Below are 25751 nucleotides of genomic sequence, written 5' to 3' on the forward strand. Positions count from 1 at the left end.
AAGAGAAGGTTAAGGGGTGATATGATAGCCATGTTCAAATATATAAAAGGATGTCATATAGAGGAGGGTGAAAGGTTGTTTTCTGCTGCTCCAGAGAAGTGGACACGGAGCAATGGATTCAAACTACAAGAAAGAAGATTCCACCTAAACATTAGGAAGAACTTCCTGACAGTAAGAGCTGTTCGACAGTGGAATTTGCTGCCAAGGAGTGTGGTGGAGTCTCCTCCTCCTTTGGAGGTCTTTAAGCAGAGGCTTGACAGCCATATGTCAAGAATGATTTGATGGTTTTTCCTGCTTGGCAGGGGGTTGGACTGGATGGCCCTTGTGGTCTCTTCCAACTCTGTGATTCTATGATTCTATGATTAGGTCCATAAACTACTATTTAGCATATATTCAACACAAAAAAGCGACAATTTGTTGTTGACAAAGGACAGCTGGACATATAAAGGGCCTCATTACCTTCAGTAGCTTAGGGCCTCATCAAACCTAAATCCGGCCCTGGTTAGATTACTGCAACATGTTGTACATGGTGCTGCCTCTGAAGACGGTTCTGAAACTTTAGCTGGTGCAGAATTCAGCGGCCAAATCGCTCACCACAGCAAGACAGTTTGAACATATTACACGGATCCAAGCCCAACTGCACCGGCTGCCGATTAGTTTCCGGGTCCAATTCAAAGTGCTGTTTTTGAGCTATAAAGCCACCCCTGCCGTAAGGATTGCAGAGACTATGTAAGTGAACCAACTACAACATTGTTCAAAGTGTTGTGCAAATGCAAAGCCTTTATTTATCTATTTATTGGTACAATTTTCAAGCTGCCCCATTCCCAGCATCCCCCGAGTAGCTTACAGGCATCGAAGAAAAACAAAACAATGATAAGGCAAACCCATGACCCACAAAACCACTTTAAAAACAGGGTGGGAGAAGCAAGTCAGCGAGGAATAGAAGACACTGTTTTTATTGGTATTTTAGCAGCCCTGTTATTCAGCCACAGGCTCCAGGGTGGAGGCGGCATTCTCTATCGCTTGGATTACAACGGTGAGCTGCTTGTGAACCTCACCCCACCGGCCGTCCTCCTTGGCGTTATCGTAGGCATCAGCAAGTCCTGGGAAGGTGGCCAGAGAAGATGACCGAGAGGCCATGATGACGTGGCTGGATGAGGAAAAGCAACAAGAAACCGAGGCTTTAGAGTAATCAGTCCCGCCCTGTGGAACTCTCTGCCACTTGACATTCAGCAGCCGCCTTCTCTGCCAACTTCTAAAACACCTGCTGAAAACTCTTCTATCCTGCCAGGTCTACGCAGGCAATGAAGAATGCATTCTTCCATAACAAGTTAGCTGATTTCTTTTTTTAAAATATGTTTTTCATTGGATTGCTCTACAGTTTATGTAAACCGCCTTGGGAGCAACAATCAGAGATAGCATGCCGGTGGTGGGTGGGACTGCAGACAATAGGAGGCAGGCAAAAACTGGTTAGAGCCAGCCCCTTCTCTCTCTCTCTCCCACCCACCCAGCAGGTGGCCAAGAGGGTGAGGAGGGCAGACTGCTCTTGCTACAGATAGGAACTGATCCCTTGCAAACGGCTTTTGAAGTGATGCGGGGAGCTACAAGTTTCCCACCGCTGCTCCAGGAAGCCATGAGCAAGCCCTCTCCTGCAATGGTTATGCATCACTGCCACCTTGTGGCAGTGAATTCCGCAAGTGAATTTCCACATCGAAAGCCAGAAGGTGGGTCTGTTGGTTTTGCTTACCTGTAGTAATACTTTTCCGGAAAGGCTCTGGGGTTCAGGAAGGCCCTTTCTAACAACATCAGCTGGTCATTCACCATCCGCACGTCCAGGGGGCTTTCGGGAAATTGGGGGGGGGAGAAAGAGGAGGGAGAAAGAGGGCTGGCTCAGAGCAGTCTTGGGGACAACCATACAGTGTGTCAGCCCCACAGCAAAATTTCACAAAGCTGGTTTGCTATGTGAAAAGCCAAGATTGCTCAGGAACAAGCACTACCCCGGAGTGCTGTTTACCAATTTTGTTTGGTTTGCCAGCTCCAGCTGTCCCTGGACAGAGATAGCCTGATCACTGTAATCCATCCATAGGTAACCTTGAGGCAGGACTACTGCAATGTGCTCTGTGTGGGGCTGCCCTTGGGCCTGGTTTGGGAGCTCCAGGTGTTGCAGAATGCAGCAACCAGACTGCTGCTGGGAGCCCCTGACCTGATGGGAGCACATGGCATCCTTGTTAAAACAGCTGCATGGGCTTCTCACCTACCACCAAGCCAGGATAAAAGTCCCTGTATTAACTTACAAAGCCCTGAACGACTACGGTCGAGGGTTCCTCAGCAACCGCCTGATCTTTCTGTCCCAGCTTAATCCCAGAGATCATCTGCAGGGGTGTTGTTGGTCATTCCCCAAGTTGGTGTCATTGGCTCAGTCCTGTGGAACTCTCTGCCACTAGACACCAGAATGCGGCAGCTAGACTGGTGATTGGGAGTGGCCGCTGAGACCACATAACAACAGTCCTGAAAGACCTACATTGGCTCAAAGTGTTGGTGCTGACTGTTAAAGCCCTAAACGGCCTTGGCCCAGTATACCTGAAGGAGTGTCTCCACCCCCATCGTTCTGTCCAGACACTGCGGTCCAGCTCCGAGGGCCTTCTGGCGGTTCCCTCACTGCGAGAAGTGAGGTTACAGGGAACCAGGCAGAGGGCCTTCTCAGTAGTGGTGCCCGCCCTGTGGAACACCCTCCCATCAGATGTCAAGGAAATAAGCAACTATCTGACTTTTAGAAGATATCCGTTTAGGGAAGCTTTTAATATTTTATGAATTATTGTACAGTATTTTAATATTTTGCTGGAAGCCGCCCAGAATGAGTAATCGGATCACAGCAACTAAATCAAATGCACACTGAAACACACATTTAAAAAATCTCAAGAGGTGAATCACATTTCCTGAGAGCACAAATTTCACAAATGTGGAGACACCACCAATAAGCCCCTGCCCCATAACATCTCTTACTGACTGGCCAGGGGGCAGCATCACTGGGTTATTTGGATTGGTGGATATGAGACAACTTGTACACTCTAGATTACTATATAAATCTGCCATATTCAAATACTTCTATATGCATGTATAGTACAAAGTTTCCCAGAAGAGGAGACTCTCACCTGGGGTTTGCTTCCTCCCTCAGGTTTGCTATGCGCTGGTTAAGACCACCAGCAGCAGCCTGGAAACGGTCTATTGCAGCCCAGAGTGGGTCTGGAGGGCAAAAGAGCAAAACAGATCAGTGCCTTTAAGGGTTTAGCTAAGGGTCAGGTTTAACTCCTGCCCTGAGTAGATAAGCCCATAGTTCCGTTTGCAGCCTACTATTCCTAAGCAGTGGTGTTCAGTTTAGCGGCTAAACTTCAGCCCTATAAACTGTGGGAAATTGCAGTCAAATATACCAGCAAGCTTTGGGGCTTGCATGAAGGAGTTAATGCATGAAGGGGTTAAGAACACAGAAGTGTGTTCCTACACTCAGTTAGGTCAAGCCGTCACCTGGAAGGAAGGAAGTTAAGTTTCCTCCTTTGTTTGCTCTGCTTTCACCATGTGAACTCACCAAGGAGATAGGATGATAGGATGTGCCTGAGCTTGCCCTTTACAAACTCAGACCATGTGCTTAGAGGTATTTCACACCCCAATATTTCTACCTGTGTTCTTCATGCTGCTGCATGGAACAACACATGAATCCGACCCTTTGGAGCTTTGTAAGTAAAGCATTTAAACTTACTAATGGTGTGTGGTCTGCTCATTGCGAGAGGGTCAGAGAGGGGAAGCACTGTAAGGCAAACTCAGCCCTCCAGATGTTTTGAGACTACAATTCCCATCACCCCTGACCACTGGTTCTGTTAGCTAGGGATGATGGGAGCTGCAGTCCCAAAACATCTGGAGGGCCGAGTTTGCCTATGCCTGATCTAGGGATCCAGCCGATTCTTTTATTAATTTCCCCACATGGGTGTTTTATGTCATAAACCCCCGTCCTTATCCGAGTTAATGACCCCTAATTGCCACACACACAGCCCCTAACGAAGGGGAGGAAAGGCTGGCTGGCCCCTTATGCTCTTTTGCACCTGGCGATCTTACCTGCCGGCCACTTGCCCACCTGCCCACTAACCCAGCCTGTAATCCCGCACATTCCCACCCGTCTCACCAAGCGAGATGTTGTGATGGGTCAGGTCTGCCTGGAACGCCTCTCTGGCAACACTGTACATCTGTTGCAGCGTCTCGCCGTAGTCGCTCACGTTGAGCGGCAGGATCAAGGCATCTGCCAGGCGCATCAGCACGTTGCCAGCTGTCCGTGCCACAGTCTGGTGGCTGGTGAACCCTGGGAAGGGGCAGGAGAATTTCCTCAGATGCAGCAGCAGCAGCAGCACAAACCGGCCTGTGCCCAACCTTAGTGGTGCCCAACCTTAGTGGACTTAGCGAGTACAGTCCCAGGGATTTCTCTCTCTCATGAAACCGTAGAGTTGGAAGGGACCCTTTCCTCTAGTCCAGCTCCCTTACAGTGCAGGAATCTCAGCTAAAGCATCCAAGACAGATGGCCATCCAACCTCTGCTTAGAAACCTCTCCAAGGAAGGAGAGTCCACCACCTCCCAAGGGAGACCGTTCCGGCGTCAAACAGCTTTTACGCTGTTTTGCAAAAGCAGGGTTGGCTCCTGCCCTCCACAGAAACAGATAGTACCCTGGTCAGCTATTGACCCTTTAAGGTGCGAACGTTATGCTCTTAAGCATGCTGAAATCGACAGAGGCGGAGCTAGCTGCTCCAGAACCCGGAGCGGCGCACATGCTGTGCACCTGTGGGCAGGGCCATGGGGGCGGGGCGAACATCCCAGGGGGCAAGCTGCCCATGGGGGGTGGAGCTAGGTGCCCATGGCAGGCTGTTTCCTGGGCAGGCGGGGGAGGGAGCTGCGCTGCCTTGCCAGTAGCCTTCCTCCCTTCCCTCTTCCTTTTGACAGCTTGGGGGAGGCTTTCTCCCCCCACCCCAGGAAGCAGCCTGGGAGCAGGGGGCAATGGTGTGGCGTCCGCCCGCAACTCTCAAGTCTCCCCCGAGCTGTCAAAACAACCTTGTCATAGGCCCACCCCTTCCCTCGACAGCTCGGGGTACGTTTGGGAGTTGCGGGGGGGGCAATGCACCGAATGTCGCCCCCCCCCCAGTGATGACACCCGGGGCAGATCGCCCCCTTCCTCTGCCCCTGCAATTTGAATTTGAATGGCTTGGCTCCCAAACAAATCGGCTCCCGAACGCCGCAAACCCGGAAGTGAGTGTTCCGGTTTGCGAAGGTTTTTCGGAAGCCAAACATCCGACGTGGCTTCCGATTGAGTGCAGGAAGCTGCTGCAGCCAATCGGAAGCCGCGCCTTCGTTTTCGAACGGTTTCAGGAGTTGAACGGACTCCCAGAATGGATTAAGTTTGACTACCAAGGTACCGCTGTACTTTAAATTCAGCTAAGGCAAGCCAACAGATAAACACGAGGTAGCTCTCATGGCTGCCAACCATTGCCCCAGAAGCAAAAGGCAGCCTGAGAAGTTCTAGGCTGCACAGACAACATCCCTTTAAAGCACAGGACTTTCCTCAAGGAATCCTGGGAACTGTGGTGTCCCGCCCCCCTCGAGCTACAATTCCCAGCACCCTTAACAAACCCTGATTTACTCTCTCGCTGACTCTCTATGCTCCACCCTCACCTGGGTCAATGAAATTCTGTGCATAGTGAAAGGTGTCAAAGGCTGTGTGATAAGCTGGATAGATACGGGCCGAAGTCTTGGTCTAGGCAAAGGAAAGAAGGGAAGGCCAAATCATGTGGTTAGTAGGGGCCTTGCCCCCCAGCATTGCTTGGGAATTCTAAGAAACCAAAAGAAATCAGGTCAGTTTTCAAATCCGTGGTTAAAATCAGGGCAGTTTTGAAAGGCTTAGTCAGCCTTGATCCAAGATGGCATCCAATGGCTTCGAACCATAAAGGAAATCCCGCTCCTTGATCTCAGGAACAATCACACAAAATTTGGTTGTGATATCTTAAGAGGTGTCTAAATCTGATAGATGAGAGGGATTTATTAGACAGTGTTGATTCTGGTTTATAGATTGTACCTGCTGACACCTGTTCTTTAGGAACTGATTTTTTTTAAGCTTTGGGGTGTTTTTAAAATGTAAAGTGTTCCACTGTGATGTGTTTATTTTTGCATTATTACTGTTTATTGATAAGTTGATTAATTGTGGTTGCTGCTTTACAAGGAGATCCTCTTGAACAGCAGGAGAAGAACACTTTGAATCAATAAATTTAAAAAAAAACTGATCAGAGAGAGGGGAAATCTGTTGCTGGATCTCCCAGCTCTCTTTGCCCCTTGACCATTGGCCATTCCAACTAGTGCGGGGCTACAATTTACCCGGTCGTAGGTGTAAGCAATATCCATGGATGTGATGCCCAGGTAATGAATGAAAGAGGCATAATCGCTTCCAGCACCCAGAGATCCTAAGCTGAATGGAGGAGGAAGACAGTAAGTTGGGGGGGGGCATCTTTTGAAGCAGAGACTCGAACACAGAACCCTCAGAAACAAACCCACAATCCCCCCCCACTGCAGGTTGGTCAGTTATAAACAGCAATGCCTATATATCTATATCTATATTCATTTTTTTTTAAAAAATGCCCCCTTTATAAATAAATATTAGAGAATATATCATACACCCCTTAACCAGGAGTTCTCCCCAGCGAAGTCCTACTCAAAATCAATGGGCTTGATGAATTTAAGTCTATTATATCAGTAAGCTGAGTAGAACTTAGCTGGGTACAACCCATATAACTTTTTTGTAAAAATGAAACACTAAAATGGACCACCTTTGTAAATAAATATTAGTATATATACATTAAAGTGATTGAAAAAGGAGAAAAAGTACAGCTCCCAGCAAGCATGGCCAGTGGGCAGGGATGATGGGAGTTGTAGTTCAGCTGCTTCTGGGGAGCCAGTGGTTCCCATCCACACACCTGGTCAGGTACTGGTTAGAGGAATGTGAGGGGGTCCACGGGCTATTAAGAAAGGGAAACATTCACAGCATCGCTTTACCTGGGGATGATGCCATAGACTGAACTGTTTCGGCTGAAGTGTTGCTTCCAGTTCTCATAGACTGACGGGGAAGAAGCTGCAGCTGCGGTTTTCACCTACGAGGGAAACGAGGGCCCCTGACATCGGAAACCGAACAGATTTTATGACAACCCATCTTAGGGAGGAGGCTGGCCTTTAGCGGTCTCACTTCTGCAAGGATGCTCAGAAGCCCAAGACCCCTTTCAGGCTGCAAAACTGGGTTGACTTCATTATTTTGATTTGCAAGCTTGCTGCAGGTGTGACTGACCGCTGCCGTCCCTTTTCCCCCTAATAAAATGAGTGTGGCGCTCATGATTGTTCCTCCGGTTTTGCGAATGTAATGCCAGTGACTCCCGATAGCCTTTGTTTCCCTGAAAAATAAACCGAGAACATGTCTCCTACACAGAGACTGTTCTTTTAGAGTTGACTTTCCATTCTCTTCAAGTTACCTGCTGGGCAGCTGCAAAGATGACACTCTGCGCAGGTGGCGTTCCTTGAGCCCTCAAGGTGGCGTTGGCTGTCAAAGGAGAAAGAGAAGCATTAGGGGGAGCTTTATAAGTCACTCAGTGCAGCTTGAAAGTGTGGAAAGGTGAGGTGAGCTTACCAAAGACTGCAATGTCCACATTGATGTAGGCCACGCTGCGCTGTTGCAGCTTGCTATAAAATTCCTGTGCGGCCGAGAGAGGTGTGATAAGCAAAGAAACTTCTGCGGAAGTGTGGGATCTCCAGCCCACCCCCTCACAACCCCCATGGTGCATGTCGAGGACCACAAAGTCGTCACGAGCGCTTACAAAAGAGAGAGGCTCTCTACTATCAGGGATTCGTTTTCAGGACCAGATCCTTTTGCCCCCAAATCCATTCCTGCTTTCAACCCAAGCTTCTTTTCAGCAGCCTAATTTGCCAGAGGGAAGGGGCAGTTGCGGGAAATGTGTGGGTGTTGTTTGCTATATTAGCATTAAACTATTGGGAGTCAAACCTTTGGTAATCAACTACAAGTCACCCGGCAGATTCCAGTCTGCCTTTCCCCCATTCCTATTCTGGGTCATAGTAAGAATAAAAGGCGGTTTGCTTTGCATCAGCCCAATTCCTGACTCTGAGGTCAGACGTTTTGGGAACTGAAGTACATAAGCCCCCTGAACACAAATATAAACAACAAAACACCCGACCAAGCTAGGATCCCTTTCCAGCCTCTACTCAGCCCCATCTGCACTACCGTATATGTTTAAAGCAGAATCATGCAACTTTATGCAGATGCCGCTTCCCCCAAGGACTCCTGGGAAGTGTAGTTTGTTAAGGTTGCTGAAAGGAGACCTGTATTCCCCTTGCAGAGCTACAATTTCCCGAGTTTCTTAGGAAGAGGGGTTGATTGTTAAACTACTCTGGCAATTGCAGCTCTGTAAGGGAACAAATCTCAGCACAATAAACAAGCTACATTTCCCAGGAATCTTTTGGGGAAGCCATGACTGCTTAAATTGGTAGGATTGTGTTTTGAATGTGTGGGGTACAAATAATAAAATTATTATTCTTATTATTAAATGCATAGTGCAGTGCAGAATCACCTGTTCTTCAGTCTCTCTCTCACCTACTCCATCCATCCATCCATCCATCCATCCATCCATCCATCCATCCATTCATCCAACCAACCAACCTCTTTTCCTCTTACCTCTGTATACTCTGTAGAACCAATGAGACCAAACTCCTCAGCACCCCAGCTGCCAAAAATAATAGACCTTCGTGGGCGCCACTTCCCTGAGAAGAAACGGACACATTATTCTTAGACACTTTGAATGAGAAGGTGCAAATCAGAGGCAGGTGGAGCACCTCTAGAGCAGGGGTGAGGCACCTCAGACCCACAGGCTGAATGCAGCCCTACGGGTATCTCTTTTTAGCTCTCAGTTGAGACTCTCTCCAAGATACACACACCCCTTGCCAGTCCTGCTCCTTGCTCTCCTTGGCTGCTTTTGCATATCCTGCTTCTCCTTCTGTGTGGTGTTGTGGCTAGAGCGTCAGGCTAGGACCTGGGACAGACCAGGGTTCAAATCCTCACTTGGCCATGAACCTCTCTGAGAGACATTGGGCACGTTCCTGCCTCCTGTGGGAAATCGGAGCCCAACCTAACAGATACATATTCTTGCTAGTTAGCATGAGAAGAGGTGAATACCACGGAGCTGTACTGCTGATAGGCAGATACCCAAGACCAGTGTGCCCCAACCAGTGTGCCTCCAGATGTTTTGGGACTACAACTCCCATCATCCCTAGCTAGCAAGACCAGTGGTCAGGAATGATGGGAGTTGTAGTCCCAAAACATCTGGAGGCACACTGGTTGGGAAACACTGCCCAAGACCATAGAGATAGAATTGACAGAGAGGGCTCTGTGTGATGTCATTTCCCCTCCTCTCCTTGAGAGGAAGGAGTACATTGGTATTTCCTGTTTCTCTCTCTCTCTCTCTCTCCCTTTTGCCAGCGTTGGATGCAGACATCCCTCCATTTGCTCAAGGTTTAGGCCCTGTAAATATAAGTATTTTGCCTGCATAGTTTTTACTGCTGCCTTTGCTGTGAACTAATGCAAGATTGTAAGCAAATTATATTTTTAAACTTGCTTCCCAAGTTGTTGCCTGAATCTTTGTTAAGTAGGGTTAGAAAGGGAGAGCCAGCTTACTTAATAACTGAATTTTGCTCAAAACAAGGTTTTACAGCCTAACAGTTTTCTGTCAAGGATGGGATTTTGAAACTCTGTTCAACCCACGCATGCGGGTGTCTGGAGGGATAGAGAGCAGTTAATATATCCTCTCCTACCTATTAAAACCCACCCCACACCTCGCAGCCTAACCTTCCTCACAGGGTTGTTGTGGGGATTAAATGAGGAGTGGGGAATCATGCGAGCCACATGGAGCTCCTTGGAGAAAAAGGTAGGATGTACATGCAATAAATAAAATGACTAGCTGGGATGCTGCCTAGTTTGCAAACATAGTTATCTCCACCTACTTCTGCATCTGGCCTCACTGGATTGCATCTTCATCTCTGCCCGTAACCTACCAGAACTTCCCCTGGAGTTGCCAGGTTTCACACCCCACCAAAGAAAATAGAATCCCCCCTCCCTGCCCTAAGCTCACCTTCTTTCACCATCCTCCCCAGCACTCGGCTGATCTCCAGCATGACCGCCGTTCCGCTGCTGGGATCGATAGCACCATGCACCCAGCTGTCCCGGTGGTTACCATAGAGGACGTATCGGTCTAGTAGAGGAAGGAGGAGGAACTCAGCAAAAATGGAAGGGCACATGTTTTGACGGGAGCCTGAAAAGGGATGGATCTGCAACTCCCAAAGTGGGCAGGAGCGCCCCCTGGGGGACAGTGGGATTAACTAAGTGGGAGCTAAGAATATTAGATCAGAGTAGATATCTTTATCAGTGCCAGTACCCCCAGAAGAAAAGCATGGCATTTAACCATGTGCTGTGTAGAGAAAAGGCTTTCCTTTATCTGTTCCCTGAGTCTTCCAGCATTCAGCTTCACTAGATGCCTGCGAGTTCTAGAGTTCTGAGAGGGAGACCAAATTTTCTCTTGCCACATTCTCCATGGCTTGTGTACCGTGTTTCTCCTAAAATAAGACACGTCTTATATTTATTTTTCCTCCCAAAAAACACACCACGGCTTATTTTCAGGGGATGTCTTATTTTTTTTTTTGCTGTCTTTGCGGAGGGGGGAGAGACTCACAAGAGCAATAACTTTGGGCGCAACAAGGGCACCGCGAGTCATTTTTCTCTTAGCCAGCACTGTCTGTTCTGCTCTGCTGAGGATGACACAGGGCTCTTTCTCGGCGCTCGTAAGCAATGCCCAAAGAAACGCGGCGGCTGTAAGAAACCTGCTCTCCCTTTGCACAGAAAGGAGTATGGAAAGGCGGCGACAGCAGCTGCCTTTTCCGCAGTACACCTCCATACATCCCCTCTTGCTCCAAACAGCGAAAGGGTTCTCCCCACACATCTCTCCCCTTCCCACCCGCCGCCCTCGCTTTGTGCACAGCGAGCCGAGCTGTCTGTTCTTTTCCCCTAAGGTCTCGCGCCGCCGGCAGGCAACAGCCCTCAGCTCTCGCGCGCAGCACACGGGGCTGACTGATAGGGCGCCAGGAGGCAGGCAGCGATTGTCCATTCGCAGCTAATGTTCTCCGCCGGCACTTGGGCTGGAAAATGCGCGAAAGCTACACTCACGCCCCGCCCGGTGCCTACTCACGCTGTGAAATCCGATCCAAGTCCAAGCGGCTGCACGGTCCCCGCGGCAAGAGGCGGCTGCACGGGAGCCGCTTCGGGGAGCACAGCGCAGCGCGAAGAGCCTGGTGAGAGGCAGCTGCGGCTGCAGGAGAAGCCCGGGATCTGCGTGGGCGACTGGGGACGAGCGCCCTGAGGGCTGCGGCGGTAGCGAAGAGGCGCCCGATCAGCTGAGAAGCGGGCTGATCGGGCGCCTCTTCGCCACCGCCGCAGTGCTCAGGGTGTTCGCCCCCAGTCGCCCACGCAGATCCCAGGCTTCACCTGCAGCCAAGCGGCTCCCACCCCCGGCTTATTTTCGGGGGATGTCTTATATTTATTCTACTAACGAAAAGCCTGACATGGCTTATTTTTGAGGACCGTCTTATTTTAGGAGAAACACGTAGTTTTCATAAACTTCTATCACGTTGCCTCTTCCTCTCCACTGGAAATTCCCAAATACCGCAACATTTCCTCGTAGGTGAGTTGCTCCATCCCCTTTTGGTTGCCCTAGGAGTGGACCATCACCGCCAGAAGGATGATCCTGCCTCCCTCTGTGCCCCCATGCCCCTCCCCAAGCATCTCTTTGCCCAGGGCAACTCACCAGGCTCTACACTTCCTCTTATCAGTCCCATCACATTGGAAGATGTGTTGATCCTTCTGTAGTTATGGACGCTGACCTGGACCTCACTAGGCAAACAAAAGAGAAGCAAGTTCAGTCGCCCAATTACACAATTTATACATTTATACGGGCGATTTGGCTCTGGGCTTCTCATATCACTGGAGCTTCCTGCTTCGCAGCAGCAGGGTAGAGAGGAGAGGCCCTGGGTTGCCTCCAACCAAGTGCAACTCTGAATAGACGCATTGGAATTAATGGACCTAAGTTAGTACAGTAATGCCTTTTAACTTAAATAGCTCTACCCTGAGTAGGATTCATGTTTGTTTGTTTGTTTGTTTGTTTGTTTGTTTGTTTTATTAGACTTATATACCACCCTTCATCATAAGATCGTAAGTACGAGCCTTTCGACAGTGGAGCAGTCTCCCCCAGGAGGTTGTGGACTCTCCTTCCTTGGAGAGTTTTTCAGCAGAGGTTGGGTAGTCATCTGTCATGGATGCTTTAGCTGAGATTCCTGCATTTGTAGCAGGTGGCTCAGTTTAAACCACTGAGCCTCTTGGGCTTGCCATTTGGAAGGTCGGCGGTTCAAATACCCACAATGGGCTGAGCTCCCATTGCTCTGTCCCAGCTCCTGCCAACCTAGCAGTTCGAAAGCATACCAGCACAAGTAGATAAATAGGTACCACTGTGGCGGGAAGGTAAACGGCGTTTCCGTACACTCTGGTTTCCTTCATGGTGTCCCATTGTGCCAGAAGTGGTTTAGTCATGCTGACCACATTACCCAGAAAGCTGTCTGTGGACAAACGCTGGCTCCCTTGGCCTCAAAGCCAGATGAGTGCTGCAACTCCATAGTTGCCTTTGACTGGACTTAACTGTCCAGGGGTCCTTTACCTTTTACCTTTTTACCTGCACTGGGTCGGAATATATGACCCTTGGTGCCCCTTCCAACTCTAAGTTTCTATGATCTCAGTGACGAGATAAAAATACAAGGTAAAAGCACAAATAAATAGAAGAAATACAAAACAAATAACCCCTTCATCCCACAAACACATTTAAAAGACTGAAGACTATTAATTGGCCTGGCTGAAGAAGAACATTTCAGCCTGCTGCATAAAGATATAGACAAACCTCCCTTGCATTGTCTATGACCCTCCATGGATACCTCATGGAGGCACAGGGGATAACCTGGTTCCATTTGCATTTTAATAGGAAGCCCTATCCTCATTCGCAGGAACCAAAGCCCAGCTTTCGTTTGAAGTTTGCCCTTCTTGGAATGTTGCGCTGAAGTTCTCCGACTAACCAAAAATGTGCGGGGAGGGCATGTGTACGCTAGGATAACATGTGCAATCAAATCCATAAATTACTGAAAGTTACTGATGTCAAGTGAAACTGCATTCAAAACTGCGTATAGTAGAAGAAGCTCAACTGAATACTGGGGGGGGGGGTTGAGACTGGCCGATTTGTGCATCATCATCCCTCACCTGGCATTGGAGAACAGCCCGTCTTGTCTGAATCCTGGTCCAAGATGGTAGACACAGCCCAGTGCTCCCTGCCAAGCTGCCTCTGCCACAGGGTTGCCAGCCAGGTTACTGCAAGTGCAAGACAGGAGGGTGAAGGGTGAATGCTGCCCTTTCTCTGTTGCCATCCCAGAAGACTTAGCCCCCAGCTCACATCTCTTCTATTTTCTTGGTTGGGTACACATTTCCACTTATTCTGGTTCTAGTGTGCTCCCACTGTTGTTTACTTACTTACTTACTTACTTACTTACTTACTTACTTACTTACTTACTTACTTACTAAAGCATTACTTTAGAAACCTCAAGGTGGTTTACAAAAAAAAGCTAAAACAATAAAATTAATCAATGAGAAAAATAATGTAAGGCTTTTGAAAAGTTAAAAAGGCAACAGACTGAAAACAGATTAAAACTCGCATCAGCTTTCTAAACGTCTGGGCAGGCTTGTGTAAACAAAAATGTTCTTAGCAGGCACCCAAAAGAATACAGTGAAGGCAGCTTCAACAGACAGGGAGTTCCACAGTGAAGGTGGTGCCACACTGAAAGATTGATTTCTTACAAATGCAGAATGGGTATTATGTGGCACGTTGAACAGTGCCAGTTCCACAGATCAATGCGGTTGAATGGGTGTATACGGGGCACAAACTATGTTAGTCACAATTTCTTGAGAAATGCTCCTGTCGGGTGCATTCCCCCCGAAACCAGCTTCCATCTGATTTGAAAACATAAGCTGCATTCACTTTGCAGTTAAGTTGAGGTGTATACATTCAAGACAGCCATTGCACATGTGCAGATGGCAGCTTCCTTGAATATGAAGGGAGGGGTTTGGAAGGGGGGGGGGATGATATTCTGGAACTTAACCATTTTTTCCCTAAAGACCAGCCAACAAGAATCGAGATTCGTTGCCCCCCCCTCCCAAACTGCCCCTCAAACTGAATTCTGAAGTGTGAATTTTAAAATCTCAAAACCTAGATTTTTAAGCATCTTCTGATCAGTGTGGGATTTCATTTTACGCTCTTCCCTCCAAGTCTGAGCTTCCCTACACCCCCCCTTCCCTTGCACACCCCAGCCTTCCTTTCCCATTACCCCCTCCCATCAAACGCCTCCTCCACAGTTACCACCCACCAGATAAGCGTTTTGGCATCCTCAAAGCCAATGGGCTGGGTGGGGATGGGAGGGATCCCTGTGATCTGGTCCTCCGGAATCCTGTAAGTGAAACCTGCAAGCAGAGAGGAGGAGAAGGGAAGAAAGATGGGATTGTTTCAAATGATGTTAGGGCCCTCCCACACTCCACACTGGGGCTGTTGAAATCAGGCAGGAGCCTTCTCTGTACAGGACAATCGGTCGCATCTTAGGGCTCGTCCATTATTTCCACTTGCACAAGTTAGATCCAAGGAAGGAGGAGAGCTTAAAAGCTCTTTTTTGCAACAGGTCTACTTGGGGTTACCCAGTGGCATGTAAAGAACTTTTAAGCTTGCTTGTGGGGCAAAGCCTGCTCTGTGTGTTGGCTCTGGGATGTTCTCACAATATCTTGCGGGGCTAAGTTCCTGCAAACTCCCGTGCGAGCATCTCTAGCTTCACAGAGCCTGTGTGATGAGCTGGCCTTGCCCCACCAAGCAAGATGGAGCACTTAAAAGCTGTTTCCCTGCTGGGTCTGGTTGGATTCCCTGGCATGAAAAGAACTTTGATGCTCTCTCCTCCTTGCTTGCTGGATATAAGGTCTGCTTGGCATGTGGGCTCTTGGTTCTCTCCCCCACCCCACCCCAAAACACAGATTCTTGCGTATACATTAAAATCGTGTTTGCTGATCCACCCCAACCACCTCACCTTTGGCTGGGTAATAAGGAGTCAGCAGGTCTCCAAAGTGGTTGCTATAGGAACCCCTCTCCACGCCCGAGGGGGGCAGGTACCACGAATAGGGGTACGTCTCTGTTGCTGAAGCCTTGCCGTCATTGATGTCCCCAGGGTCGGTGTACACCACCACCCCAACCACGCCAAATTTGGCACCGTTGATGGCCTGTCGAGGCAAGAACCAGACAGATATGTTTGTGCATCAGGGACCAGAGAGGTCAGCAGAAGACCCAACCCATGGATTCAAACGATAAGAAAGGAAATTCCAGCTAAGCATTTGGAATAACTTTCTGGCGGTAAAAGCTGTTAGAGAGGCTTCCTTGGAAGGTAGTAGACTCTCCTTCACTGGAAGCTTTTAAAGAGAGAAGAAGAAGAGTTTGGATTTGATATCCCGCTTTATCACTACCCTAAGGAGTCTCAAGGGACGCGGGTGGCGCTGTGGTCTAAACCACAGAGCCTAGGGCTTGCTGATCAGGAGGTCGGCAGTTTGAATCCCCACGATGGGGTGAGCTCCCGTTGCTCAGTCCCTGCTCTTGTCAACCTAGCAGTTCAAAAGCACGCTCCAGCAGGAAGGTAAATGGTGTTTCTGTGCACTGCTCTGGTTCGCCAGAAGCGGCTTAGTCATGCTGGGCACATGACCCAGAAGCTGTACACCGGCTCCCTCGGCCAGTAAAGCGAGATGAGCGCCGCAACCCCAGAGTCGTTCACGACTGGACCTAACGGTCAAGGGTCCCTTTATCTTTAAGGAGTCTCAAAGCGGCTAACATTCTCCTTTCCTTTCCTCCCCCCACAACAAACACTCTGTGAGGTGAGTGGAGTTGAGAGACTTCAGAGAAGTGTAACTAGTCCAATTTCACCCAGTAGCTTCATGTGGAGGAGCGGGGAATCGAACCCGGTTCACCAGATTACGAGTCTACTGCTCTTAACCACTACACCACACTGGCTCTCTGGCGTATGGTTGGCTGGCCGTATGTTAGGGATTATTTAGCTGGGGTTCCTGCATTCCAGGAATTGGACTGTGACTGTAATTTGCTTTCAACTGTTTTAGATACTGAATTTAAGTGCTGTAACATGTCCAGAGACCTGATGGTGAAGGGTAGGGCTGTTGTTATTGTTTTTTTAAAAAAAAGACTAAATAACAACATCCTCCAGCATTTTCCCTCCCCATCCCCAGCTTTGCAGAACATCTTGCCTGATGAAGAGAGAGCTCAAAAACTTCCTCATTATTCTGCAGCATCTTGGTTGGCCTAAGAAAGATACAGTATAGCCCTACTTCGGATTTGAGCATTGTTCTTTCAAAATGTCCCACAAAAGTTGAAGGTTGGGAACAGGAACAGCTCCCAGTTTACCTTGTCTGCGCGGCCAGCACCCCCGTAGCGAGTTATGGCGATGGTGCCATTGAGATCAATGCCCTGTTGGACCAGGTATTCGTAGTCACTCATTTTGCCTTGATTGGCATAGACCAGTTTCCCCTGGAATGATTTTTTAAAAAAGAGAGAGAGAGAGAGAGAGAGAGAGAGAGAGAGAGAGAGAGAGAGGGTAGTTGTTGCTTTTTAAAAGTGCTTACTGAGTTTTCAAAAACAATGCCACACAAACAAGAAAAACGATAAAGAATCACAGAACAAAGACAGAAAGCTGAATATACTTTTGCAGGCATCATAACAAGATACTGTATATTCCTGCGTATAAGACTACTTTTTAACCCAGGAAAATCTTCTCAAAAGTCGGGGGTCGTCTTATACGCCGGGTCGTATTTCTTATATGGCAAGTATATCCCAAACTCTATATTTTAACTGGAAAAGTTGGGGGTCGTCTTATATGCCCAGTCGTCTTATACGCCAGAATATACGATAGATTACACAAAGAGACATTTTGGAACTTCTCTGTGGTGGCCCCTAAACTCCTCCCCACAGAGGTGTGCCTGGCAGGTTCTGGAAAATGCTGAATATGTGCCTCTTTCTTTGACACTTGAGATGCATATTTTTAGGATCTATCCACCTTGCTTCTGTGATTGTAAGTTGTTTTTAATTGTTTTTACTACTATTTTTTAAATTGATGTCACCTGCCCTGGGATCTTAGGGTGAAGGGCAGGTAAATCATCATCATAATCAATAAGGGTGACCTCACCACATAGAGGCCTGTGTTGTTGGGAGCCTATCCTGCAAGCTTTTTTTTAAAAAAAAAATGAAGCACATAAACGGAGACCATACAACACCACAATGGTCTCATTTTGTAAATTCTCTTCAAATCCCTGCTTGCTCAGACAAGGCAAGGCCCCACACCCTCTCAAACCACCCATCCCTAGAGGGACCTGAAGCAGACTTCTTCCAATGTCTGTTACTCCAGATTTCCTGGGCGGTGTCATTAAAACACTGAAAAAGGTGGATGTCTTAGCTGCCAACTCACACTTCCCCTCTCTGGAAAGGAGAGGATATGAAATATGAGGGGTTTACACCTTGAAATCATCCTTTGACGCTGCTACACAAAGAGATAGAACTGTCATCACAGACATTTAAAGGGTGGCTGAAGATTTGGGATCTCCCCCTGGCACATCCTTTCCCTCAAAGAATTCTGGGCGCTGTAGCTTGCCCGTCGCAGAGTCATAATTCCTGAACAAACTACAAGGCCCAGAATTATTTGAGGTGGAAAATGTACTTTGAATGTGCTCCGAAGGTATATGGCCTGTGTGATGCCTCTGTCTGTTGGAGACACAACGCAACTAGGAGGGCAAGGCCCCCCAAGGATCACGTGGTGTCTTTGATTGGCCCATCAAAAGGGCAAACTCCAAGCAGAAGATAAGATAAAGATATCAGAGATAAGGGAGGATAAAGGGCCACGCCCTTGCTTTGCACCTTGGGGTTCCCTGGAGGTGCGTAAGCTGCATAAGGCTTCACAACGTCTCTGTCAGCCTGGTCCGCAGTCAGATTCTTCTCTGTCTCCTGGGAGATAAAGGCTTGGCTGCCATTTTCCATCACTGGTATGAAGAAGAAGAGGGTCTAATCAGAGCATCCATAGCAGGTATCCCCACCCTCTCCCTTCAGTGGTTTCCTCTCTCAACCGTCACTCATTCCCACACCTTTTCCTGGTGTCCAAGTTTTGGCCCACAAATTTGTCTTCTTTCCCCAATTCCAAACATATGCTCTGAAAACTCATTGGCTGGCTTTGGTTTTTACCCTCTATCAGGGACTGTGCTGAGGAGGGCTGCACTGAGGAGGGATGGTGGGAGCCGCCCCCTCCCCCTGACCCTGACCCAGGAGCCGGAGGACAGTATAGATTTGGAACAGTGGTTTGCAGAGGAGCATAGTTCAGAAGGCAGAAGCTGGGAAATACTGGATGGGGAACAGCTTGGTAAAGAAACACTGGAAGAGAGAGGGTTAACAGATTCACAGTCTGTGGGCAGCATCCACCTCCCCACCCCATCCCCAAAGACATGGGGAGCTCAGAGAGTGTTAGAACAGAAAGTGCAGAGGGTACAAACTCAGATTACAAGAAATAGGAGTGACACAGATTAATAGGGACGGAGGAGGGGAGGAAGCCTTAATTGGGAGCACCGCCATTCTAGGGAGATGCTTTCTGTTGTCTCTCACCATGTTTATTAAAAAAAACTAACTGGTAAAAATTTCCTTTTGTTTGATCTGCTTATTTAATGCCACAGGGGAGGAAGCCGATTTCCCGAAGCCTGACACCCTGCTTAGTCCAAGAGAGCATTCCCATTAGGGCACACACTATACAGGAAATATACATCATCTTAGCTGTTTGTTCTCTTCCCAACTGCCTCCTGCCACCCCCAGATCCCACCATCTCTCATCCGACCACAACCCTTGAAAGCACTTACTCAACCCATTTTATTTTATTTTAGCTGTACGTATTAAAACCCTCCTTGTACAGTACAGTGGTACCTCGGTTTATGAACACAATTGGTTCCGGAAGTCTGTTCATAAACTGAAGCGTTCATAAACTGAAGCGAACTTTTCCATTGAAAGTAATGGAAAGTGGATTAATCCGTTCCAGAGTACTTAAACTGAAGTGTTCATAAACTGAAGCGAACTTTCCCATTGAAAGTAATGGAAAGTGGATTAATCCGTTCCAGACGGGTCCGCGGAGTACTTAAACTGAAGCGTTCATAAACTGAAGCATGGGTGTAATTGGTTCCGGAAGTCTGTTCATAAACTGAAGCGTTCATAAACCGAAGCGAACTTTCCCATTGAAAGTAATGGAAAATGAATTAATCCATTCCAGATGGGTCCACGGTGTTCATAAACCGAAAATTCATAAACCGAGGTGTTCATAAACCGAGGTTCCACTGTACCATATCTGGAGTTGCTGTTCACTTTGACAGTGAGCCGTTCGGTTCCTCTTTGACTAGTTCTTACCAGTTGGGTGGTCAGGTTGCATTCTTGCATACGTGATGCGGGCCTCGCTGATAATGGGCCTAACATAAATTTCGCATGACACCCCATTACCTAGCACTCACCCACAGCCACAGAGTTGGGTTTCTCTGGGTCAGGGAAGGAGAGGAACACTTCGTACTGGCCCTCCGTGGCGCTGTCCAGGCCAGTTTGGGGGTCTCGCCAGGCTTTCAGAATCAGCTGCACCAGTTCTTCATCCCCCTTCGTGGTAGCCATGTGGGGCTTGGAAGACAGATCCCTAATGCAAGAGGGAGCAATTGGGGACAGACTTGGGGGTGGGGTAGGTCTTCAGAGTTTGGGCAGATTTTGGAATCTGGCCTAGAATTTGTCCTTCCCAAAACCACAGCTTCCTTTCCCACCAGCTTTTGAAACAAGAAGTTTCTCCTTATTTTATTCCTGAGCATGCATCATTGGCCATATGTCAAGGATTCTTCAGCTGTGATTCCTGCATTTAAGGGAGGTCCCTTCCAGCTCCTCAATTGCTTGATTCTATGTTCACTCACATCACACAATACAGTTGCCAGCTCCATCTACACAAGGTGCATTTGAAGCACCTTGAAAGTATTTCATTTCCCCCAAAGAACCCTGGGTCTAAGACTCCTCCAGTGAGCCAATGAGGGCACCTACACTTTAGTACAGGCATCCCCAAACTGCGGCCCTCCAGATGTTTTGGCCTACAACTCCCATGATCCCTAGCTAACAGGACCAGTGCTCAGGGATGATGGGAATTGTAGTCCAAAACATCTGGAGGGCCGAAGTTTGGGGATGCCTGCTTTAGTAGTTTGAAACACAGGAAGGTCATTTCCCCCACTACATTTCAAGTTTCCCTTGCTGTGCACACCATAAATAGGGTTGTCATGTTTCAAAAAGTAAAAACCAGGACACCCCGAAAGTTGTTCAGTGTACTTTTAGGAAGACCCCCAAATTTTTGAGCTTTTTAAAAAGAAACCACCGAAATTGTTGAGCTTTATTTAGGAAAACCCCAAAATTGTTGTTGTTGTTTACAAAAACGCAAAAAATAAACCCACCCAAGATTTTTTGATTGACTTGCCTAAGCTCTGGGACAAAGCTCCACAGTAATGCATTACATGATAGGTTTCCCTATGTTTGCAACTGCTTTGAACTCCTATTCAGGGGCTGATTATAAACCTGTGCTATGTGAGTGTGTACACACCTCAGCTTAACTTGTCTTAGCTCCACACCCCGTAACTGTCCTGTTTTAAGTGGACCATCTTTCTGTTTAGATCCCGCAATGTCCTATTTAAGACTGGCACCCTGGCACACACCATCCCTCGGATGATGAACTCTAATCCACAAAAGCCATAATACATTTACCTACCTACCTACCTACTGAGAGAATGAATAGGTACAGGCATTCCCTTAGACCCTTTGACCTGGGAGGGAACCCCATTTATCCCAGAGCAAAAAGAGAACTTTAGGACATTGCCTCTTCCTCCGCCAACCTTACTTGAGGTTGTGTCCAATGCGTGTGGCTTCCACCTGGTTCATGAAGTCTTCGAGCAGAGCTGGGTCCAGGTCTCTAGAGAGGCTGTGAATCCACTCCGGGGTTTGGGGTTCTTTGTAGATCGCATAGTGCCCTAACAAGATCCCAACGGTAAGCAGCAGGGCTCCGGAGAGCACAGCCCCAAGAATGTACTGCCAGCGCCCGCCACACCCAGCCATGCCTCCCCAGCACCAGTGGAGGAATGAAACTGGTGGTTGTGTGGCCTCAAGGACAGAGCCAAGCCCCACCCTTTCTTGACACTTTGGCCAGTGCTCTCCTAGGTCTTTATCCCTGTTTGATGATGGGGTGATAGGGTATTTTCTCCGAGCCAGAGCGCCCTTTGAACAGCTGGGTTATAAAGAATTGTTCCCTGGCAAACCCACACGAAACTTCCTAAAACCCAGGAACTCTTAAGACCAACACTTCCTGTGGCTACTTTTATCGTAATCTCAGGGTCCTTAAAATTCCTTACAAGGAATTTTAGGCATTGGGATTCGGATTTATTTGAGAAATTTTGCATAACAGGGGAAATGAAAACCCGGCGTATGTCACTGTAGAAACGGTAGTGTATTAAAACGTGGGAGGCAGTTTCTACCTCCGACATACCGCAGGGGCAGACTCGTTCCACATATGGTTTACCTGTGAATCTTCCCTGCAGTAAAGCAGATGGCAGTACATTAAATCTAACAAGGGTAAATGCCCGTCTGTATTTAGGTATTTGTAATTTTGACAAATACTTTGCTGGGGGAAATCCTCTCCCATTATCTTTTATAGCTGGAGATAAAAGTAGCCAAATTTTGTGCGACTGCCATAAAACTCAGGGAACAAGCAGTGTCACCACAATGATTAAGGCCCCCAACGGCAATTTTAGGCTATATTTTAGTGACCCAGTTTTAATTTACATATTCTAAATGCTATAATATACACATGTGTGCCGTCCCTGCTGTGTAAATTTTTTTTAATAATAATTTTTATTGATTTTTATAGAAACAAAACATACAAAACACACAAAATAAGCTCAGTCCCTTCATTTGCCCTCCACCCACAAGACCACTTCTGCCACCAGTGATACCCATGGGCATTGGGAAACAAAGGGGTCCATTTTCAGCTGGGTTTGACCTCCCCCCTCCCTCCTCCCCCCTCATCCCCCCCCTGCCACTGAGAGGACAGAGGCGGAGGATCTCTGGGGTTTGGTTTGTCCCCCACCTGCTGTGTAAATTTTAATGCTACATCACTGAGTTTTATGATTTTTGATTCTGTATGTCAGCTGGTCTGTGACCGTAAATAGAATAGAATAGAATAGAACACTTCCTGTGTTTCCCAGTTATTTACTCAAAGTGCAAAGGCAGCCTGCACTCCCCGATTCTCAGACCTTGCTGGTGTCTAACAATCCTGATCCTAACTTCTAGAAGCATGAACTCCAAGCCTCTAAGCACATGAGGATTCTAAAACCCTGAGGCAGGCAATCACGCACATGCCAAATTAATAAACTTTATTTATATATATTTAAAAAAGAGGTAGAGAAAAAGCACGTGGGTAAAAACAATTCAAAGTCAAGCAGAGCTCTGTGGCTCTAAAACTGGACTAATCCTAGCCTAGACACTATAGTCTAGGGGTCAGCAAACTTTTTCGGCAGGGGGCCGGTCCCCTGTCCCTCAGACAGGGGCAGACTATATTGGGGGGGGGGGGAATGAATGAATTCCTATGCCCCACAAATAACCCAGAGACGCATTTTAAATAAAAGCACACATTCTACTCATGTAAAAACACGCTAATTCCTGGACCGTCCATGGGCCAGATTTAGAAGGCGATTGGGCCAGATCCGGGCCCCAGGCCTTAGTTTGCCTACCCATGCTTTAGTCGTTCCAGTTTGCCCACAAATAAGCAGCAAAGATTGTCAGCTCAGCTTTTTAAAAGTTTTTAAAATGACTCTCTCTCCTCTTCTGGGAAGAGTGACCCTTGGATCTTTCTGACCAATAAGATCCAGAGCCAGTTGCTCAGGTCCTGCAGGTAAGCATCTTAAGTAGCCCCTTTTTTGCATGTGAAGAGATGGGAGGAAGAGACATAACAGCTTGACTTAGCGGCATGTGCTGTGACAAAATGTTGCGGCGGATCCTTGTCCTCTAACAAGAGCGTTGCTGTTCAGAGTGCCTGCCAGCCAACTCTTCTGCCATTACACAAAGAGAGAGAGAGAGTTTTCTATTTTTCTTTTCTAACACTTAAGATTCAGCACGCCCAGTCCTCCCCCGAAGCTGGGGTTTTTGTTTTGTTTTGTAGGGGTCAACCTTAGGCATTTTTCACAGAATCAGAGAATTGTAGATGGGACCCATTCCCTCCTAAGCCCCCGCCCCCCCATTGTCAAAGGGAGACCAGCAGCTGATTCCAATCGGTCCAACTTGTGGGCGTGGATTGAGTGCCCACGAACCCCACGGACCAATAAGAAATGGCCCTGGGAAAGTTAAATGGAGTGGGGGGAGTGGCAGCATCACTGTGGGCTGCTTGGCAGGTGAGTTTCTGGGGGTGGGAAAGGGGAGTTGTTCCAAAGTGGCACAGCTCCCCTGCTTTGTTGTATACCGAGGGGGAGAGAGGCTGAGGAACGGTTTAGGATGGACGCGGGGCAGCGAAGTTGAATGGATAAGTCCTGCAGGGGTTGCCCAGAGATGCCCTTGGCAAGAGGATCCACTGGCCGCCGTGCCTCTTCTCTTTTTTAACCCCCGCCTTTCTGTCCCCTTAAAATCGGGTTACCAGACGTCCCCTGTTCCCAGGGACAGCCCCTAGATTTACCAATCTGTCCCCAGAAAAAAAAATCCATCCCCAGAATGTCCCCGGATTTAATGTAATGTCCCCGGATTAATCATATGCCTGGGGGCTTCCAGACCCTCTCCAGAGCCCAAAGCAATCATCCGCTACAGCTCCAGAGAGGGTCTCCTCGGGAGCCGGAGGTGCAGCTGGGCTTTGCCTAAAAGAAACCTTCCTCTCCATCAACTCTGCAACCAGCCCCGCTCCTCCAAGCTTGCTTGCTTGAGCCGGAGAGGCAAGGCTGCTCTTTGGACCGGCAGAGCTGAGGTGCAGGGAAGAAGCCTCCCTGCATGACATCTCTGCAAGCTACCCTACCTCTCCTGCTTGCTCGTGGAAGAAGGGGCACTTTTCCATGCCTTTAAAGCCCCTTTTGCCGCATTCTGCCTGCTTGTGAGCTGAGCTACCAAGCCGGCAGAAAGCCTTCGCGCTCCCAGACAGAGGCTGTTGCTTCAAAGTTGGGGGGGGGGGGAGATTGTCTTGCCTCTTTTGCTCCATTCTGCATGTTTGTGAGCTACATTGGACTGCCTTCCCTCCCTCCCTCCCTCCTCTCTGTCTTATCGTCTGTCTCCCCATTTCCCCCTCCTTACCCATAAACTCTCCCCAATTCTCCCTTTGTCTTTTCACACATTTGGTTCCCCAACCCTCGTTTTTCTTCCCTTGCACCCACCCCCACTAGCAAAAAGTAAAAGGGGAGGGATGTTTTATGTTTATTTTGGGGGTGTTTATGTTGGCTCCCCCTAAACAGCTTTCCTGTTCCCTTCTTATTAAAAAATGAACCTTAAAAAAATTAAAATGAACATTAAAAAAATTAAAAGAGGCTACCTCTGCTTGCCTGCCTCCCTCCCCTCCCCTTTGATGAAAAGGGAGATATTGGTGGGATGGGGTTTGGGGGGGGGTACCTTCTGTGTCACAATAGGTGTAAATGGAGCAGGGAAGCCTTATGTTCTTTTTAAGTGGTGGCTGCTCTTGTTGAGGTACCTCCATTGCAGGGGGTTGGCCTAGTTCAGGCATCCCCAAACTCGGCCCTCCAGATGTTTTGGGACTACATTTCCCATCATCCCTGACCACTGGCCCTGTTAGCTAGGGATGACGGGAGTTGTAGTCCCAAAAACATCTGGAGGGCCGAGTTTGGGGGTGCCTGGCCTAGATGCCCCTCAGAGGTCCTTTCCAAATCTGTGATTCTGTGACCATCCCACAGTATTCTCAAACTCCGCTGGTGCCTGTGCAGGAGATGCCCCACTTACTCCTGAGTAAGCCTGTAGGGGATCGCAGAGCAAGGAGAGGGAGGGAGGGTGGCTAGCACTCCAAGAAAGCAGGGCCAGGACCCAGAGGAAGGCCGCACAACAGAAGAGACCACAGAAGAGAAGATATTACTTCTTAATTTTTTAAATAACTTTATACACACACACTGTTGTTTGTTTGTTTGTTTGTTTGTTTGTTTGTTTGTTTGAAGTGTCCCCGGATTCATTGAAAAAAAAATCCGGTAACCTTACCTTAAAAGCGCATAAACCACCAGACAATTCTCCTTGCAGTCACTACTAGCGTTAATAATAAATAGATAGCATTGTATTCGAAAGCGTGTTAGGCGTTGATCCTGTACCTTTATTTCCTCCACCCCTTTCCTGCAAAGCAGGGGAGCGTATATGAATATACATTAAGATGTTTTGTTTCAGGTCCTGCTTATATCCTCTAAGAATGAACTCAGGTTATTGAGTACCAACAGGATTGGA

General features: G+C 48.1%; 1 protein-coding gene across 1 annotated transcript; it reads right to left on the minus strand.

Annotated features, from left to right (window-relative positions):
* Positions 1 to 786: 786 nt before the first annotated feature.
* Positions 787 to 21401, minus strand: NAALADL1 (N-acetylated alpha-linked acidic dipeptidase like 1). Its single transcript, XM_035098846.2, has 19 exons — positions 21187 to 21401; positions 19784 to 19956; positions 18162 to 18283; positions 16659 to 16781; positions 15286 to 15475; positions 14584 to 14677; positions 13427 to 13534; positions 11934 to 12019; positions 10209 to 10328; positions 8759 to 8844; positions 7700 to 7763; positions 7545 to 7612; positions 7078 to 7172; positions 6403 to 6493; positions 5707 to 5788; positions 4175 to 4348; positions 3153 to 3243; positions 1748 to 1840; positions 787 to 1150 (listed from the first exon to the last, which is right to left on the minus strand). The coding sequence occupies exons 1-19, from the start codon at positions 21399 to 21401 to the stop codon at positions 979 to 981; spliced, it is 2247 nt and encodes a 748-aa protein (XP_034954737.2). The 3' UTR covers positions 787 to 978.
* Positions 21402 to 25751: the final 4350 nt, after the last annotated feature.

Source organism: Zootoca vivipara, chromosome 17 (genome assembly GCF_963506605.1).
Source record: "Zootoca vivipara chromosome 17, rZooViv1.1, whole genome shotgun sequence".
Lineage (NCBI taxonomy): Eukaryota > Metazoa > Chordata > Lepidosauria > Squamata > Lacertidae > Zootoca > Zootoca vivipara.

Bases quoted from the DNA above. Each gene is read 5' to 3' on its own strand.
- NAALADL1 (XM_035098846.2), bottom strand. From the start codon at position 21,401: ATGGCTGGGTGTGGCGGGCGCTGGCAGTACATTCTTGGGGCTGTGCTC. The intron at 18,284-19,783 runs GTGAGTGCTAGG...TCTTCATACCAG, and splicing joins ACCCAACTCTGTGGCTGTGG to TGATGGAAAATGGCAGCCAA. The intron at 1,151-1,747 runs GTAAGCAAAACC...TTCCTCATCCAG, and splicing joins CCGGAAAAGTATTACTACAG to CCACGTCATCATGGCCTCTC.